Source organism: Elgaria multicarinata, chromosome 9, assembly GCF_023053635.1.
Source record: "Elgaria multicarinata webbii isolate HBS135686 ecotype San Diego chromosome 9, rElgMul1.1.pri, whole genome shotgun sequence".
NCBI classification, from domain to species: domain Eukaryota; kingdom Metazoa; phylum Chordata; class Lepidosauria; order Squamata; family Anguidae; genus Elgaria; species Elgaria multicarinata.
In genome coordinates this window covers 66636121-66656544 of record NC_086179.1, presented here as the reverse complement: position 1 = coordinate 66656544, position 20424 = coordinate 66636121, and the positions used below count along the sequence as shown (strand labels likewise).

The 20424-nt window shown below is 41.1% G+C and overlaps 1 protein-coding gene across 5 annotated transcripts in view; it reads right to left on the bottom strand.

Moving 5' to 3' along the window:
• ST7 (suppression of tumorigenicity 7) overlaps nt 1–20424 on the bottom strand; it is a 122833-nt gene that overhangs the window by 21635 nt on the left and 80774 nt on the right. For all 5 annotated transcript variants that reach the window (XM_063134050.1, XM_063134046.1, XM_063134047.1 and 2 more), the window contains exons 3-8: nt 19760–19919; nt 15407–15461; nt 15172–15287; nt 12830–12905; nt 10681–10835; nt 3900–3997 (exon numbers count right to left, since the gene is read on the bottom strand). In XM_063134050.1, the coding sequence (XP_062990120.1) occupies nt 3900–3997; nt 10681–10835; nt 12830–12905; nt 15172–15287; nt 15407–15461; nt 19760–19919 (660 nt within the window). The remainder of the gene's footprint in view (nt 1–3899; nt 3998–10680; nt 10836–12829; nt 12906–15171; nt 15288–15406; nt 15462–19759; nt 19920–20424) is intronic.

Here is a 20424-nt window from a genome sequence, read left to right as displayed (position 1 = left end):
TCTGGGTCTTTTTGTGCCTTCTGACTAACAACCTGCCCCCTCTTGTAACACTCTGTCAAAGTGAGAGCCGTGGACATCAGACAAGTGCGTTGTCTAGACTGCGAGACTCACAAATCAACAGTAATTCCATCAGAAAAGGTTTCCTTTTAAAAAGTCTTACTTATTCTGATGGTTAAATCAATTTGGATTGCAACTGTGAAAGCAGCCATCATTTTGCTCTCAAAATAAATGCAATCAAATAAGAGCACACGGGAAGAAAAAAACCACAGTGAACTCTAATGGGCTTCTCACTCTAAGTTAGGGTTGACTGCCTTTTCTTTCCCAAAGTGGAATTATTTTTCATAATATTTGAATTGAATTACCAAGACACATGGATGGTAGGCTAGTAGGATGAAAGGTAATGCAACTGGAGTATTGCTGTAAGAATGACACAATCACTATAGTGTCACTATAAATAGGACTCACAATAGTCCTATTTTAAACCCTAAGGAAAAGTACAAGTTATTGGGCCATTTACAAACACACACCCCTCATCCAGAGAAGAGAGAGGAATTCTTTTCATGCTTTGGCATAATTTTTGGTTGTGTATGTGTGCGTGGTAGGCAGAATCACATCTCCAGTGCTTGGGGATTTCCCATCGGCTTGATAAACAACTTGATTCCTGTAGTCACTGTAGGGCTTTACCCTGATACCACCACTACTGTCTCTATGCCGCTGCCATTCAGAAGCAAAACTAAGGGTTGGGCAACTTGGGTTGTCGCTTGGAACAGCCCTGAAAGGAACTGCTGTGGTAAGATGGAACTGGCACCCTGTCTGCCACAACATACCCTAGAGAAACTGATGTTGGAAGTTGCCATGTGTGCAAAAGTTGCATACTAGCTTCCCAACAATGTTCCCTGCTGAATAATAACAGGGTATATGGAACCCACAAAGATGTCACCTGAAAGACAGCAAGTCAATTAGGATGTGACACATAATCTGCTTTCTTAACACATAGCTTGCTTGGGTCATACTTACACCATGTGAACAGCCCTACACTGAAAGGGGTGTACCCCAGGATTAGCATTAATCCCAGGAAGCCTGGACTGGATCCATGGGTTGGTACATCCCCTTTTCTTGTATTATTGGTTGAAAGACAGACAGACAATGAAAGTGCATACATGTGGGCACAAGATGAGACAGACAAAGAGCATAATTCCAAACCAATGAAGAAAGCCTCATGCCAATAGTGAAACTAGGAAGCTACTCTACTTCCATTTTATTTTCACTTAGGTTACAAAGGAACACAATACCTCAGTTTTTTAATCACAGGGACCATCCATAAAGTATGTCATGCATTCGTAGATGCTAGTGGGTACAACATTAGTTAAAATGTAGAAGAATCTGACATTGGAGGGAAGGTTGTTAAAACTAAACACAAGTGCTGTCTCCATCAAATATTGTTTTAAGTCTGGAAATGAGAAAAATAAATCTGAGTTCTTAAGTATATCAATTAATAAATTTTGTGTCCTTTTCCCCAGATATGCCGCTTAAATCCTACAACAGGGGTCTTCAATGTTTTTGGGTCAGTGGGCACATTTGAAATTCTGAGAGTGTTGTGGCCACTCTCACAAAACGGCCACCATATGGGGGCTTGCCCATCCATAAAATGGCTACCATTGTAACATTGCTTATCACAAGCCACTCATTTCCCAGAAGGCAAACTGATGAGACTAAAAGAAAAGTAACTTGCTCAAGAACCTAAGTATGAGGCAGAGGTAGGTTCTAAGTTCCAAAACACAACGTCTCTCTTTTGAACCCAAATAAAAATGGCGCTGGAGGGCAGCACTATGCTTTGCAGCATCCTAGTTAAAAGTGGAAAAAATGAAAGTCTTGAGAAATAAATAACATAAAAATCAGCACATATAGGGAGCTTAGTGGATAGCAAGAGAGGTGTCCATGGGCATCATGTTGGAGACCCCAGCCATAGATATTGTGCATAGATTCAAAAAATCTATCAGATAATTTACAATTATTGGTTATTTCTCACAAGCCAACTACTTCTAGAATCTCTGCCTTATTTCCCAGGAGGTGTCAATCTTAACACTTCATCTTATCGCCTTGTGGGGAGAGAAGAGAGGATACACACCTTTCAGATGAAACCCACAGCCTCCACCCTGTCTCTCTCCTATAATTCTAATATTTATGGTATCTATTAAAAATAACCTTCACTTGCACGGACACTATTTATTTATTTAATTTAATTTATTTACAGTATTTATATACCGCTCAGCATTTGGAACTCCACTTTCCCATAAGATTATCTACGGCCCCTGCAAAGAAATGAGAAGATAACATTCATTCTCTTTTGGTTCTGTCAGAACAAATGGCTATTAATTATTGCTCAATTGGCTCCCCTGGGATTCCTCTATGTAGAATGAGAAATGCTCTCACATGGACACACCCTCTCCATTAAGGGCCATCTGTCAGGATCATGATCTCGAGAATCCTGCTACCTTCAACTAGGCCTTAGGAGTAGGCCAACAGCTTCACAAGGACAGAATTGAAATAGTAGCTTATTCTGATAGTAAAGCAGCTTAGGTCGAAGGCAGATGAATCAGACTGTACTGAAGGGCCAGCCTCAGCCCCTCATAGAATCTGCCCCTTTCAGTTCCAGCAGTGATACTGCCCATATGGTTAGTATGCATGCAGTCATACATATCTGAATTGAACTGAGATTAGCAGACAATGGAAGAGTGGCAACGAGCTTGGAAGGGAGCATCATTGAGCATCAGCAGGCTAAACAGAGAGGATTCAGCACCTGATATAGCCGAAAGGATCCCTCCCTCCCCAAACAAGGAACAGTGCTAATTGGAAGGTTCCAAATTAAAGTCTATAGTATATTATATTTCATTGTATTATAATTTTTTTGTAGCATCTAGCACCTTACCTAGCTCCTTCCAAATGATAAAGTAATTATCTCACATTTCCTTTATTGTGAGAAAAGAAACATCCTATTTCACCAGGGATGTTAAACCTCTTTCAGCCCAAAGGCTGAATTCCATTTCAGAGCAGCTCTTTAGGGCCGCATTCCAGTGGTGGGCGGGGCAAAGGCAGAGGAGTGGTGCCAAAATACCAGTATCTTAAAGCTCCTACTGCCAGTAACTAAACCTTAGCAGAGGCATTTCAACCTTCTCAAATGGGGGGAAAGCCTTGGGCTCACATTCTTCATTATTATTTTATTTATTTATTTATTACATTTATATCCCGCCTTTTTTCCTCCAAGGAACCCAAGGCGGCATACATAATCCTCTTCCTCTCCATATTATCCTCACAACAACACCCCCTGTGAGGTAGGTTGGGCTGAGAGCCTGTGACTGGCCCAAAGTCACCCAGTGGGTTTCCATGGCCGAGTGGGGACTAGAATCCGGATCTCGCGCCTCCCAGCCCAACGCTTACACTACAGTGACTCCCCATTACCCACTGACAATAAAAAAATAATGTCCAAAAAGGTGATTTTGCAGTTATTTGAAAGCAGGATCTCTGTTACCCTTGATACTGAACCCATTAGAGAAGGTGGGGTTTGATTTGCAGGCTAAAGTTTCCATATTGAGATGATTGGTGAAGCCTCCCATTTCAGAAATGAACTTTTACATGCAATGAAGAGTGGGAGAGGAGCAGCGAGAAAGCACATGGCTCTTCTAAGCTTACAATATGTAGAGAGGTATGAGGGTTAGGGGTACTATCAAACACACACACACACACACATATACACACACACAAACTAGGTTAAACACAATAGGTATTACCATTGTGTTAGGCTTCTAGGTTATGCTTAATCTACAGGCAAAATCAACATCCTATCTATGTTGTTGACTGGTCAAGGTAATAGACAAGTATTAATACAAATCCAAACTCACATCTCTCATCATTTTCACAGCTTCCCTGGTCCTCCCCAGTTTTCTTGCACACATAGCCAGCCTCCTTTTAATGTAGACTAATACATTAGTGTCCCGTCCTGGGGAGAGAGAGAAGGAGAAGGAGAGAGGGGGGAGAGAGAGAAAGGAGGAGGGGAAAAAGGGTTTAAAGAGGTTGAGTGTTTGCAGAAACAGACAGAACAAAAGGTCCATTTAACATATCCAAAGTGTAACACATAGCCTTTTCTAGGAACTCTTATTATTGAACACCAAAGACGTTAGGAAGAACATAATAAAAATATAGACTGTCTTCTGTTGTTAGTTATAACAATTTAGAGCTGGAACCTGTCAGTCACCAATGCAGTTAGTGGAGATGTACATTTACATGAGAGGGCAGGTTTTTTAGCCTCATATCTACTACATGCAAACAGTGATTCTCACCGCTGATTTAAAACTCACAAAATGCATTCACTGTATTATGAATTTTACTTTATCCAGCCAAGCCTTTATTCTGACCAACTCCCCCACATCCCACCAAATTTTCCATCCCAATAAACGTTAATTACAAATGCTACAAGTTTGAATGTCCTATTGCACTTGTGTCTTTCTGATTATATTCTGTGCAGTTTGCTGCACAATTAGGGCCCTGTCATTTGTTTATATTTTGACAACAAAAAGCAGAGTTGGGGAAAAGCTTTCGGTTACATTGTTAAGTCAAGCATCCCTCCCAGACACTTTTATTTCTATGACTGGGTTCAGACAATACAATAAACAATGGTGGTTTAAATAGTAGATGACTGGTTATTTAACCCACCGTGGGTTATCATGTTGTGTGACGGGAGCTTTTTAACCAACGGTTGGTTATTTGGCCAAAATAACCAACGTAAATTACAAGCGCTATTTGAACGACCGTTGGTTATCATGTTGTGTGGAGTGCACTGTTAGTTATATCCTCAGCCACTGTTGGTTATTTCATCAGTCACAGAGTCAAAAAGCAAGAACAGTCAAGGCGGCGGCTGCCACTCTAGTCCAGCCGGCAGGATAGAATTTTAGCAGCAGTGGCTGATGGGATATTAGTGGGAGGACTGAGGGGACAGAGGGGGTGAGTGAGTCAACTCAGAGTAGACTAATAGTCAACTCAACGCTGATCTTAATCACAACATGGTTGATTATTATCATGTCGTTTGAGGAGTACTCCCTAGATAAACAACTGTCAAGTTTATTATTACCCCACCGTTGACTATTGTGTTGTCTGAACACAGCATTGTTGTAAACAATCCTTGGCACTTTAAGGAGAAAATGTAATCTAATTAATCTAACCATGCATGGCAGTCTTTGGAAAACCATTTGAATTTGTTTTTTGTGCACTGGCCACAATATGAATTGCAAGCTGGTCAAATGTACACTACCATGCTCAGGAGCAGATTTTTTTGCACACTGTTGACAGTTTACATTTAGAAATCATTTGCAGAAGCATTTTTTTTAAATAATAATAATAATCCTGATCCTGTGAGCATCTGTGGCTGCATTAGAATATATGAGTAGGGATCAGTTGATTTTTTTTATCAGGATTTACCCAATTAGCACCTTCCAGAATGAACATGGGTTTGGATGCAATCTGATGTCTAAGTCCATACTTTTCTGAGCTTGCAATGTTATTCACGGACCCAAAAAATGTGTGTACATCTGAAAAATGCACACGAAAAACGCATATTTTCAGGAAATGCACACAAACATGATTTAATCGATAGGAGAAGAATGTGTACATTTCAAAGATGCGGACAAATGGTACACACATTTGGAAAAATATGCATGAAAAGATGCACAAATTTTCATGCGAAAAGAAAAGAACAAAGCTCACAGTGTGATACAGACTCAGGTCAAAACGAGCTTTGAGATGGAATTGGGATTTGCACATCCCTAGCCTGTGTATGGCTAGCTTACAACAGGTAGGAGGCCAATATGGATATCGCATTTCCTGCAGCCACCAACTACCCCATGGTTATGAGAACTGGCCCTTATGAAGTACTGGCCCGTATGAACCATGCAGTGTGTGTTTAGTATGAAATGAAAAAGCAGATGAGGCAAACAATTATAATACATAAAAGTGATACAAGCTGTATGTCTGACTTATTGTAAGCAATTTGAACTAGATGGCAAGAAGTAAGAGAACAACTTCCATCTTTCAGAGTTTTATCCCCTTGTAGGTCTTACACTGTTTACCAATATTTGTAGATGCTACAGATGGATGAGAAATATATTCTTTTCACATTGCAATGTCAACTTACAAAATTCAGATTTCCCAAACCTAAGCATGAACCGCAACACAGTACATTTCTGATATTTGGTATGCAGTTGGCAAAAACAAAAACAAACAGCATACAAGACATGTGTACATTTCCCCACCAAAAAGTGCACAAAAATTAGTATATTTGCAAAAATCTGCACAATATCACTTTATTAAATGAGGGTAAATGTGTACATCTGCAAAAGCACACTCAAAAATGCATATGCTTGGGGAAATGTGTTAACAAATGTGGATTTTTTAAAAATAAAATGCCACAAAATTGCTTGCAAATTTTCATGCACACTAAAAATAAAATTGCAAGGTGGAATTGGGCAAGAACAAACTTAGCATTGAGGAAATGAGAACCTGAGTGAAATTAAGATTCATGCATCTCTCTTAAATACAATGGAGTTACTGCTGGAGCTAACATAGCGATAATTAACTAGCAATAATTAAGACCAGATTGCTGTATAAATGCTTGTTACATAGGTTTAATGGGAGGAAACGCAGAGGGTATAAAGATGGGGTGGACACTGTGAACGAGAGGCAAAAGAGAAGGCTGGCCCTTTCAAGTGAGTGGTTTAATGGTGACCCCACCCAGGCATATGCTAAGGAAGCTAATTATGATCAGTGGGGTGAATCTTGGTGTGGTAGATCAGTCAGGCAAAATAAATACTGACTTGGGACCAAGGAATATTCCCAAACTTATTTAGAAATGGTTATTACGAAAGATGACAGGGCTGATAATTTTACAACTGGGTCTGTTAACGTTATCAAGTTGCTATCTTGGAACATAGCAGGCTGGTCTACCAAAGTAAGAGATTTGACATTTGTAGAGTATGTTACTAAATTTGATATACTCCTATTCCAAGAGACATGGTCCCAGGAGGAGTTGTCTTTGGATGGTTTTAGATCCTTTATTCTTAAATCAACCCCAAGTGAAAGAGGCGGTCGTTACAAAGATGGACTGGGTATCTTTGTTTCAACCAAGTTATACGCCTCTATTACTAATGTAAAGCCTCTTTCTCAATTTGCCACTGCTTTGATAATTAAATTTGGTTTAAATGTTCTACCTACCCCCTTATCGATTACAATCACAAATTAGAATGATGTGGCTTAAATTGGAGGATTATATTAATAGTTTGCTACTGCTTTATCCTGAAGCCTCGATTATTGTTGCTGGTGATTTTAATGCCAGGACAGGTGAAAATGATGAAGCTCTTTTTTCGCGTTTTCATATGATGCCCCCTGAACCTGATCCTGGTCACCTATTTTTAAACAGGCACTCCAAGGATCATGGCTGTAATTATGTTGGTTTTTTCCTTTTGAACATGATTAATAATTCTGATGCTTGTTAATGGGAATACGGAGGGCGACAGACCGGGAGAATTTACTTTTTTATCCAACTTTGGAGCATCCACAATTGATTATGTTATGATATTTTACAATCTGTTATCAGTTGTGGCTGGCTTTAAGGTTGACTGTCGTACAGAGAGTGACCATTTGCCCTTGGCCCTAAACTTGGAAATTAGAGATCTAAAAATGCATGCAGATACAGAATCAACACCACTAAATGATGTTGATTTCAGAGCCTCCCGTATTAAGTGGTCTGGCAAATAAGATAACTCCCTGAGACAACTACTTAAGACGGAGCCCTATTTACACCTTGGCTCCTCTATCAGAACAGCTGATTCCATTGAAACCATTCTAGAGACTTATGAGGAGTTAATTCACTCCCTACAGATTTCTCTGACATATAAAAATGTAAGGAGAAATCCAACCTTTGCTTCGAAATCTTGGTTCGACAGGGAATGCAGAGAGGCGATAAATAGTCTAGTGGCTAAATGCTTGTTTACCAACAGTAGCACAAAGGGCACAAATAAACTCTCCTATACTAGTAAATTTATAGTCCCGGTTAAACTATATGGAAAGATCATACCAGGCTTATTGTAAAAAACGCAAGAAACCTTTGAGTTGAATAAGGAATTAATATATGTCTAATATATTAAAACAAGGTCCAAACAAGGGGAGTGAGGTGCAATCCTAAGCATATTTATTTATTTAATTCATTTAAACATCTGTATCCTGCCCTATCTGGGATGTCAGGGCGGCATACTTACCAAAGAGTAAGTCCTCAGTAGGACTTGTTCCTGTTTAGACATGCATTAAAGTGTTACACATCAATTAACTGAGAGATGAAATAAAACTTTCAGTGATAGGTAATGGTGGCTTATTAACATTTTAAAAGCTTCAGAAGTGGAATATATAGGGGTAGCAAGGCATAGTCTTTTGCTATTCTGCCATCTTTCAACCTGCCTGAAGATGTGCCTGATGAAGAAACCATGGACACTGCGGTGCATGGATTGGGCTGTGGAGCCTTGGTAGACCAGATAACAGCTTGGAGCATTGGATGTTCTAGGCTACACCAAAAGATGACTCTACAAGTGAAACTCTTTTTTTCGCTTCAACACTGCAAGAGATCCAAGCTACATGCACTAGAGAAGTATACAGGTTCTAATCAACAAGATTTTCGTGTTTTTTTTTTGTTATGGTTGAACTTATACATGTATATTATACATATACATAAACACACACATACGCACGTGTACTAAATATACACATAGACACAATGAACATTACTTTCACACTGAAATTGCCCAGTTGTTTCTGGTATCGTTATCCGCAGTCCTAAATAGACTGAAGTGATGTACAGATATGACAGGATGAATTCAACATCGTTTAATAGAGAATGTATCAAGATTTGGGTGCTTTTCAGCCTTTTATGGAGAATCAGGTATCATAGCCTTTCTTCAACTAATATGCCCTCTTTTAAATATAATCCTGGCCCAATAGGAAATGTGCACAAACATTATCATCTAAAAAAAAAACTGTATCAAGACAACATACCTGCTTCAGATTAACTTCATATATCCTATGCACCCATTAAAGATTTGCAGACTACAGTTCCCACATTTTCACATCTCTTCTAATCAGATGATATATGCCAAAAGCATTCAGAATTCATACACATTATTCTAGATTATTCTAAAGCCACAATTATACTTTTCAGATAAATTAAGTAACAGGTTGAAAGGCCTGACTTCCAAAAATAAAATAAATAAGGAAGCAGGAGGAATTCCTTCAGCTCTATTTCATATTAAGTAACTATTTCTCTCTAGACTGATTTCTCTGTATTTAATAAAAGAATTATTAGCCACATCTGTTTTCAACATTGCTATATATGATATAATCAAATTGGCTTGTCTTCCAGGCTATACTGCAGTGACTCAAAAGAAATGCCAAGTATATTGACTCATTGTGAAGTCAAGACAAGCCATAATCCAAGTCATTCTAAAAGGCCTTATTCACCACACTTGGGTTCTCCGAATTTTCTGCATCACCAAATTCTTTCTCCTGTCCTGATTAAATCAAAGAAATCCAAGTTTATCGACACTTTTACTCCCCTTCGCCCTTCCAGCCTCTCTTTGTTATCAGGAAACCATCTGCAGGGAATAGATAGAATCAAGCCTGGAAGGAGTCAAAAGGCAAGATGCTCTACAGATCAATACTGCTGTCCTCTTTACAAATTGATAATCTAGATCATTGAGGGCTTCAAGCAGATAAGGAACATGTCTCCAGCCCCATTCAAGTAACGCCATCCTTGGCAACCTCTGGGTTGGCAACCACTGGGAAGTGGTTTCAAGCTCTTTGCCACACGGAAGTCACTTCTGTGTAGGAATTCCAGAACAACTAAAGAGGCTCCCAGATGGCTCTTGAACAAAATCAGTGTACTCAGACTTTATGAAACTTCACTGTCTTGTTAAAATTCTAAAATATTCCATTAGTAGGTATTTTCCATCACTCAACACATCAAGAAAACTAATTGCGTATACTTGCCAGGTTAATATGCCACTTGGCAGACTACTCGCCTGTCAATTATGTCCCTTTGCACTTTTCAGCTTCTGCCCAGCTCCAATCCTTTTCACCTCTTCTCCAAAACATCCCATACACACACACACACACACACACACACACACACACACACACACACACACATTTTTCTGATCAAGATCACTGGGCCCACAATGTTAAGGAATCCTTAAACAGCAACGAGCTGTTTAAGGCCTGAAATACCTGCCCCCAAACCCTGGAAATCTTATTTAGTCATCTTTGTAGCTTTAGAAAGTGTAGTTGGCATTTTCCCTACACTGTCAACAATGTCTTCACAGCTGAAAGACTAGAAACTTACTTTAAAAAAGGAAAGAAAAAAGAAAAGGTGAGATTTTCAAGAAACCAAATTCTGTGCTCAGTAAACAATCAGGGCTGATTCTGTGCTCCAGCAGAATTATGGTATTACTCACAGCCTTGGATATAAATAATTACAAAGACTGCAGTGCTCAAGCAATTTCCCTTTGAACAACTATTCCTAGCAAACAGTAAGATTAACTGTCTCTTAAACGTCGCAGAACTATTAGTCACACAGAGAAAGATTCTTACTATGCTGAGCTTCATACTGGGCACCGTGATGCTGTAACTGTTGGCTACGTCTGTAACAGCCTTCACCGGCCTTCAGAGCCTGTTTAAACAGTTTTTCTGCTTCCACAATAGTTGTTGCTTCCTCTTCTGCCAAGAGAATATAAGCAGTGGCACACCTATCAGAGAAATAACAAAAGCAATCACCAATAAGGGAACTAGGGGGGAAAAAGAGAGAAGACACTTGATAGGATAGATGAGCACATGCTTTTGCCTGCCTTATTGTGATAGGCAACATGCCTGCCTGCAATCCAGCAATTGGTGGTTAGCATGGAGGCTGTCTGAAGAGTTCTGTTCAGCTCAGGCTTACTAGGACTACCCCATTCACTTCAATGGAGAAGAACAACTCTGCATTTGCAAAGCTGTGCATGTGTGGAGCTGCACCACCACTGAAGCAAACGAGACAGTCTGCACACACAGGAGCTACAGTCACACAATGGATCAGGGCCACAGGCTGCAGTCCAAAGCTCTGCATAAACAGGGGACGCCTGTTGCTGATGATGGAGGCAGAGGTTTGCAAGCACTCTGACTCCATTTGAATTAGGCAGGGTCTAGATTTGTTTCTTCTGCTCCCCATATACAGATCTTGCACAGGTAGATTATGAGTGACACAAGCAAGAGGCCAGTCCATATAGCCCGCTATGCTGATACAAATCATGTGAACCTGCTCAGACCTGCTGTGCCCCTCTAATGACTGCTATTGCCTTCAGTGGCATGGTTGGTGGCAACATGATACAGGGCTTTCTCAGTGGCAGCCCCCTGTATGTCGAACACACTGCTCCAAAAAAGTTAGGTCACCTTCCTCTTTATCTGTATCCTACCAGCAAATGAAGACATTTCCCTTTAAAGAAGCATTTGACTCTGCTCTTTTTCAATTTAATGTACTGACCATGAGCTTCATTCGTGGATGTATGTGTTTGTTACTGCTTTTACCTAGCTGTGTTTGAATGATTACTGAATGTTTTTAGGCTTTTATATTTTGTGAGCTGCTTTGAGCGACTCTTTTTTTGGGGGGGGGAGGGAAAAGTGAGGGGAATGTCTCTTCAACCAATCAATAATAAAATAAACAAAACCACCATAAATATCCCAGACAAGAAACGCCAGGCCTAGCTGGGACTCAGGACATGGCATGGTCCAGCAGCTGTACATGCATAGCTGCTATAGCTTCTAGCGCCAGTCAGATAAATTGCAAAAGTTCCTGGCCTGAACACAGAAGCCTTGGATGCCACATTCAATCCATGACTGAACACAGACCCCTGGGACCCACTGCAGAATGGCTGGAAGCAGGTAACAAGGGCCGTTTCTACACCTGCCTTTTTTCCAGGGATCGTCCCGGGATCATCCCTGTGCATGCAAATGACACACAGGGGATCCTGGGAGCAGGCAGGGACAATCCCTCCATTTTCCTGGGATAATCCTTAGGTGTAGAAAGGGCCCAAGCCAATGTCAAGCCAGGAAGCAGGTAACCAAGCCAATGCCCAGGCACATGATGTAGGGAGACAGGGGAGGTGGGACGTGTGATTTGGGGATTGGGGACTGTATTTGTGGATTGTGCTCCAAATAAATAACTGGCAATATATCACAGGATCAGAGAAACCACTATCTTTAATTTGAAGCATTATTACTGGAACCCCGAAAATACAAAATCCATTAAATGTAAGGGTGTGTGTGTGTGTGTGTGTGTGTGTGAAGAGGTGCAGTCACAAGAGCTGATGTGGCACAGTGGCTAGAGAGAGCGTTGAGTGGTTCTGGTTGTGGGGATCCCAGGTTCAAATCTCTAATTAGCCCAAGTAAAATTAGAGATATAGATATAGATAAAATAAGTGCATGTTTTAAAATCAATAAATATCTATCATCAATGTTAGCAGCATGTTTGCTTTCATCTCCAACTTTCATCTTCTATTATGGAACAACCTATTGAAAATCCTTGTCATGCTAGAATAACTTTCATATCAACAGATGAAAAAATACAGATCCCCACAATGTTCATGTGTACAAATGGGAAGAGATACTTCAGTTACAGTTTTCTTACTTTGTACGTGGTTCTCTCAGTGATAAGAAGTTAGACAGTAGATCAAACAGAAGATTTCTAAAAGACTGTAAGTACACTTACTCATTTAATTCTAAGGCTTCATGTGCTGCAGAAATTCTGGCCTGGGGATTTCTTTCTCTCCACGCCTTTTGCATGACTGTGGGGGAAAAATGTTTTTAAAAATTAAGAGTGGCGATTTGATAGCGCATCACGGTAGTCTAGTCTAGCATGCCACGGAGTCATTTTACCAGGCAAATGCTCATTAAATCCAAAAAGGTAATCAGGGCACCTTCTCTACAACCCTGGTATTTAATCTTGTTGTGTAGCCAGAGAAGGATGAGCCTACACCAGTTGGTTTATACCAGCAGTGGATGCTGGAAGAAACAACAGAAGCAACAATGGAAACCATCATGTGGCTCCTGGACAAAAGATCAAATGCTGCTGCTTTAGTCCTCTTGGAGTCCCTTGCTGCATTCCCTGTCATTTTGGGATGTCCCTGCATGTTTACATCTTGTCATCTTGTCCTTTCTCCAAAGAGCTCACAAGTAGCATTTTAACTTCACTGCCATCTAGTGAAGTAAGTGGCTGGGAGTTCATTACTTGGCCTAATCAGGGCTTTGAACCTGGGTTCCCCACAGCCAGATCTCTAGCCACTCTACCTCATTGGCTTTTGTGCTTGGACCCCTTCAAATCCAACCACAGCAGCACAGGAGGTGCTTCTGTGTGGTACAATCCCATATGCCTGTAGGCTGCACACCAATGATGCAACCATATAGGCCTAGCTGAGCGTGTTGCTCTTTCCCAGGCACTTGACACCCAGGTTGGAAGGATGGTATCAATCAGGTGGGAAAGACCCAGGCAGCTGACCCCACCATGTGGCTGGGTCACTCACATGCAGCATGCAGCTCTACGGGATCACACCTTGCAGAAACATCTCCCATACTGCTGTGGTTCTCTCTCTCTCTCTCTCTCTCTGTGTGTGTGTGTGTGTGTGTGTGTTGTATACGAAGGCAGACAGCCACAAGAGCTGATGTGGCACAGTGGCTAGAGAGAGTATTGGGTGGTTCTGGCTGTGGGGATCCCAGGTTCAAATCTCTAATCAGTAATTAACCTACTTCATTGGACGGCAACGTGTGTGAGGCAGTGCGTGAAGGGAGCCTTTGTTCCTCTTTATTTCAGAACTATTCTTCCTGCTTTTCCTGGCAGCTGCCTCCACAGACTCCTTCTCTCCTGGCAGAAGGTGAAAGACAGAGGAAGAGAATGTGCCAAGCCTTAGTGTGTTGCCGTGTATCTTGGGCTGTCAAAGCCCAGAGTCTGTGTGAAGGCTGTTGCCAGTGTAGTTTACGCCTGACACCATTATTCTCCGGCAGGGAAGAAACACCTGAGAGACCCAAGCAGCTCCAGCAGGCTGCCATCCTTAAAAGCCTGCAGTAAACAGTGGGAGTGAGGTGAGAAGGAAACATCACACCACGAGGGCTACTCTAAAAAGAAGATTCTGGGGGAAAGGGCAACAATAACTATAGCAAGAGACTGGAGGCACGATGCATTCCTTGGTGGTCTCATGTAGAAGTGGTGGGTGCCTGGTAATCCACAGAGTGGTGCAGCTAAGTCATTTTAGACCCGGGACGTAGGCCTGATCTACACCAAGCAGGATATAGCACTATGAAAGCGGTATGAAAGCGGTACATTGTATGTGTCAACGGGCCCCAACAGCTGTCAGTGCACTTCAATACCGCTATAAAGCAATAGTGTGGCTCCCGTCTCAATCCAAAGGGAGAGGCGGGTAATAAATAAATAAAATTATTATTATTATTATTATTATTATTATTATTATTATTATTTACCATGTTCATACTGCTTTCATATTGCAATATCCTGATTGGTGTAGATCTGGCCCTAATGTGTAGCTGTGTGTATCGCTTCAGTTGTGAAGCACACAACTAACAACTAACTTACTAAGCATGCGTTACAAATGCTTCTACTTGCCTGATAAGTTAGGATCAGAACAGCAACACAGTTTTCCAATGCTGATTTCTTTTTTTAAATAATAATAATAATAATAATAATAATAATAATAATAATAATAATAATCTAAACATGTACAGTTTTCCCTTTTAAACTCACTAAAATCATAGCACCATCATGCTTTTGTTGCTCTAATCACCTTCCGCTATCTGAGGAGTCATTCCGGAGGCTCCTGGTTATGGGGCCCTGGACTTTGGCCCCATGGTCCAGCCCAGCCACACTACTTAATCCACACTTCAAATCTGAATTGCAAAAAGCAGCAGTTGAGACAAGTTATACAAGCAAGCGTTTGAGACACATTGCGTGGCAACAATCAGGTAATCAGAGACACCTGGCTTTTCTTTTCTTAATTTAGGCTTTGTCAATCGTTCCAATTTTACACGGAGTAGAATTCTTACTGGCATCTGCTGGCCTTAAATGGTCTGTATCACATGTGAAGAATGTTTGATGGTCTTGAGCTGAAAGATTCATATCGTAGTATGTCAAAGGTTCTCGCCCTGTCACCCACGTATACCTGCAGAGGCATCAAAGAGAGTTTACTTCCGTGCATGCGCGCCCGGCGTGCCTACAGTACAAGAAATGCCATAGTAAAGGTGTTACCATGGTTGAAGAACAATTCTGTATCGCACTTACCGGTTATATTCAGCTCCTCTGAACAGGTTTAGTGGATTTCGCCAGACTTTGCACTCTGTCACAATGGGGAAAAATGCCTTAATTAATCATCTTCTAATTACCACTGAATGCTAATCTTTACTTGGAAACAAAATGATCTTCAAATGAGTCATCCCAGGTGCATTCTAAGCACCTAAATAGAAGATCGGAGGGATTAAAAAAAACTCAGTATGAGATGGGCATATTCGGGAACCAATGATTTGCATGGTGTTCTGAACGCATTAGAAGTGCCTCTACAAGTCAAGGAATTATTTGCGCATATATGAACAAATAAAACTGACTTATGATGAATGAGACTGTTGGTTCATTGAACTCAGTATTGTCTACTTTGATGGCAGTGGCCTCCAAGGTTTTCAGCCAGAGATTGTTCCCAGCACTGCCATCTGAGAGCCTTTATTAAAAATGCTAGGCATGAACTACGGTCCCTCCCCTGACACAATGCATGCCCAGAATACACATTACCAAATAACAAAAGACAGGAGGATGACCCTGCTGATAATTTCAGATTTCCTAGCTGACTACAGTGCTCTAATAGGGATGAAAGGCACTGTATACCTGCTCTAAGACACTGTCTTCTCTGAGCATACATGTATACACCTTTTCTGAGCTTTCTAGCCTGCATATAAGGGAGGGGAGAGCCCTTCTCAGCTAATGCAGGATACATAAAATGGAGGTCCCAGAGCACAGCATTGCCTTTAGCTGAAGCAAATTCCCAGACCCAACACTAATGAACACTGGCTTAAATCCAGCATTGAAGCACTTGTTTCCCTAAGTGTTAAACTGGGTTATCAGTAGAAATATTTGACCTTTCTAATATGTGGTCAGAAATATGTCCATTTTTTCACTAGTGGAAAACAATTTGCTTGTGCAAGATGGAGCACCTGATTTTCACCAATCCACTACAGCTGCCTGCACCTACTGAAAAGCTGTCCCAGAGGGTTTGGGGACTCTCTGGAACAGTGTGGGACATGACACAGAGAGCTAGAGTAGATAGGGAGGATCAGCAAAAATGGGGTGCCCCACACAAAACCACCATTGGATAAAACCATTCATACAATGAAATATAATAAAAGCTTTCCGTGAAGTGGTGAACAAAACAAAAAACAAAAAACCAAAGACTCAAAACAACCATCTAAAGACGGATCTTAAAGAATAACATACAAAGAGCAAAAGAAAATTGAAAGGTGTGGGTGGGTAAGTAAAGGAACTGGCTTATGCTTCTAATCCATATAGTTATTTTCCTAGACAAAGTTCTGTCAAAACCAGTTCCCATATATTTTAGATGACAGTCAAGAGGTAACCAGTAAAAAAACACACCACATTGCTGTGAAGACAATGCTCTGGGAGTGCGCCCTGGCTCAAAATGAGCCTTAAATGTTCCACTAAGCAGGATTGTCTTTTGAAAGCTGCTTTCTCATCACGACTTTAATGTTCCAAATGATTTCATTCCAGACAAGCCACTCACCAAGTGTGATTTACAGGCACGATTCAACTTTAGTGCAATTGTAGGGCAAGAGGGTTCACATGTGGGGTTAGAGAACAGAAAACCCAGGCAATTACTTTCCTCCCTGTGGGCCTGTTTATTTCTTTGGTAAAATTACACTGTGTAGTTAATACTGTAAATCAGAGAAAGTATCCGCCACAATCTGCTGTTTTAATTCCTGCTCTGCTGTTAGGAAAAACAAATAAAATAAAATAAATGGCACCAGCTGCTGACCTTGCATAAAGTAGAACCAAACAAGTACTGACAAGGCATATTAATACTGATCAGCAGAGGAACATTCACAGTGAAAGGAAAAGTAAAAAAGATAAAGTTGGATGTCTTTTGCTATACTGATATTTTGAAGGGGAGAAGGGTTACAGATTTCCAGCTGAAACAGACAAATGCATTCTCCAGTGTCAGTCCAAGGGAGGGAAAATACATTAGGCTCAAGTGGGAAAAGACCAAGGGTAAATAAATTCATTCCTAAAACTACTCACGTTTCAATTTCCTTTTCCAGTCAAGTGTTAACTCCATTCATTTGAATGGAAACTGGAAGCTTACCGATCAGGAGACGATATGACAGCACTTAGCTTGCTCTAGGCTGCTTCTTGTGCAATATGTTATGCAAGTCCTTGCAATGTTTGTTCTGCTTGCTTTGTCAGAACAAAACAAACTACTGTACAAATAGGGCTGTGGGTTGCAACTGGCTTCCCTAGGTAGCTGCTTTGAGAAATGGAGGGAAGACCAAGGCCTGCAACCTCCATCCAACACTGGGAGAATCCTGTTGCCATAGACATCACTCCCTCCATTACCCCTTTCTTTTGCCCCTGGGTTTGCAGCTGCAGGACAGGCACTAACCCACAGTGGGACAGATGTGGCCAAGTGGTCTTCAGTTGCTGATTCCTACAATAGGAGATTTCAAAGGGCATGATGTTTGTCAGTTGTAATCACTGACCGACGCCATCCTGACTAATTAGAGGCAAACCTCTTCAACATTGGGAGGACACCTTGAACACCTAGGAGTTATTATTTCACATGAGAATGTAGTACAGGGTTGGCCAACTGGTGCCCTTCCAGATGTTTTGGCCTACAGCTTTCATCAGCCCTAGCCAGCATGGTCAATGGTTAGAGATCATGGGAGTTGTAGGCCAAAACATCTGGAGAGCCCCGAGTTGCCAATCCCTAGCATAGTGGGTAGAAGATCCCTTGAGAAACCATCTGGGAAACAACAGGAGGAACCACAGTTTCATAACATGAGTCAATGTGATTTGGCTGCCCATATTTCCTTGAGGAGAAGACATGAGGTTCAAGGAGGGAAAGTGCAGATCCCTTGACATCTGTAGTGTCATGAACCTGGTATGACCATGTAGATTCCTCAAATACTGAAGTAAAAAGAACTAATCTGGAATTAGAATCCACAGCTCACTCATCGTTCCCAAGTCACTGGGCAGGGGAAGAACAACCTCTTCCTGCTGTAACAATTGTTTTTATTTTACCAAAAGTAGAGTATTAAAAGAAATATGTATAATTATTAAGCAATACTAATAGACATTCTAGCAATAACTGTCCATAGAAGGAGTTGCTTTTGGAACAGTCCTGTGTGTGAGCTACGTGATATAATGGTTAGTGGCAGGGAAAGACTGGAGAGACCTGAGTTCAAATCTCTACTCACTGATAAAGATCATTGGATGATGTTGGGCCAGTCACTATCTCCTAGCTTGTGAGGGTAAAATTGGGTCCCTGGAGTAAAAGGAGTTCAACACCGCTGCTGATCAAGCATAGATGTACTGCCAGCAGTGTTGCCGTGAGCCGCAGTGTCCAAAAGGAAATGGGGCGGGTAGCCTTAGATCCACAAGACCCAAAGCCTGCTTTATACTGCCAACTTGCCTACCCGGTGGGCCTCCATATCATGTCAGCCTGAGGCTAGCAAAATAATTTCCCCTCCCATTGATGTCAATAGGAAGGAGAAAATAATAATAAATAACACTGCCAGGAAAAAAAAAATCAATGAATCTCCACCTGCACACACCTCCTGCCCAAGCCATAGTGGGCCAGGAGAGCTCTGCCATGGAAATCCTTCCCCCAATGACAACTTAAGTGCTTTATCACACCAGCATTATACTGTGCAATCACTGCGAATTGCATGCAAAGGACTCTGAAGTTTTCCAGCTTATAAACTGCTTTGATTGTGAAGTACTCCCATGCATCCTGCTTTAATTGTGCTTCAAAGGCAAAAGTCTCACTGTATTTTGCTACTAGTTTTCGAGCATATCATTTGTTGTTTTCCGAGCAGCCACTGGGGCGCAGAAGCAGGATTTGAAGAAAAATTAAACAAATGCTTACATCTGCGTAAGCTTTAAAGATAAAGGCATCAAAATTGGCACAGTAATAGATATTAAGGAGAGCTTTAAACATACCAAATTTGAATTGGATTGGGTCATCCGTTGATTTTTTATGTTTTTTTAACATTTCCCCCCTTAAACCCATTTCCTGGTATGCAAAAGATCTAGCCGCCCGGTAACAACAACAACGGCGACAGCTTAGCGCTGTAGGGGATAATTCGAGGGAAACAGGTACGTGGGATGAAGCTCTAGGACTGTTCTGTAAGTCTGTAATCCTATACACACTAACGGGGCTTCCTTCTGAGTAGACATGCAGAGGATTGTGCTGTAAATTTTATTTCATCTCCTCTTTAGTTAAAAATATCCTCCTATAGACGCTGTTTTGCAGAATACATTCACTGTCAATAATAAGCATCAATCTTTTGTGCCTGTAAAAAGGATTTGCTACTACGGTTAACAGTTTGCACAAGACAAAAAGAATTATCTTACCTGAAACGCTCTGGCGGTTTGAATCAGAATCTCCATTGCTTGTATTTGAGTTGTTGGGAGAGTTGTTGTCCACCCCACCCAGCAGAGGGCGCAAGTGACTCACAGAGACTTGCTCAATGAATGACGTCCCATACTTGCGAAAATACCACCATTCAAATATCTAAAAGAGAAGCACAAAGACACATATTTATTAGCTTGTGTTTCCTATGTCTTGCTGACCACTGACATTTTCTTTTGAAAAGTACTAATTCTATTCTTTGGATGAATTATTGATATATATTTTTATTTATACAACGGCATCACTGTACATGGCATATTACAGAATTTGCTAGACAAAACTAGATAGGGCCTTGCCTCAGAGTTGCTTACAGGCTGAAATGGACGAAAGAGAAAACTGGGGTTGAGGCAGGGAAGAGAGAACAGTGAGATGGTGACATGAATGTAGGCAAAGGAATGCACATGGAGTTGAAAACTTGGTTATTGTTGGTAAGTATTGGGAAGTACTAAGGGGATAAACCAAATGCCACATGGAAAAGGTGCATTTTGAGGAGAGATTTGAAGGCAGAGAGGTAGAATTTGAAGGACGGGAGAGAGGTGAATTCAGAATGGGAGTTCATCACATGGGGTGAGGCAGAAAGAAGTACATCATGAAAGACAGAGAGAGA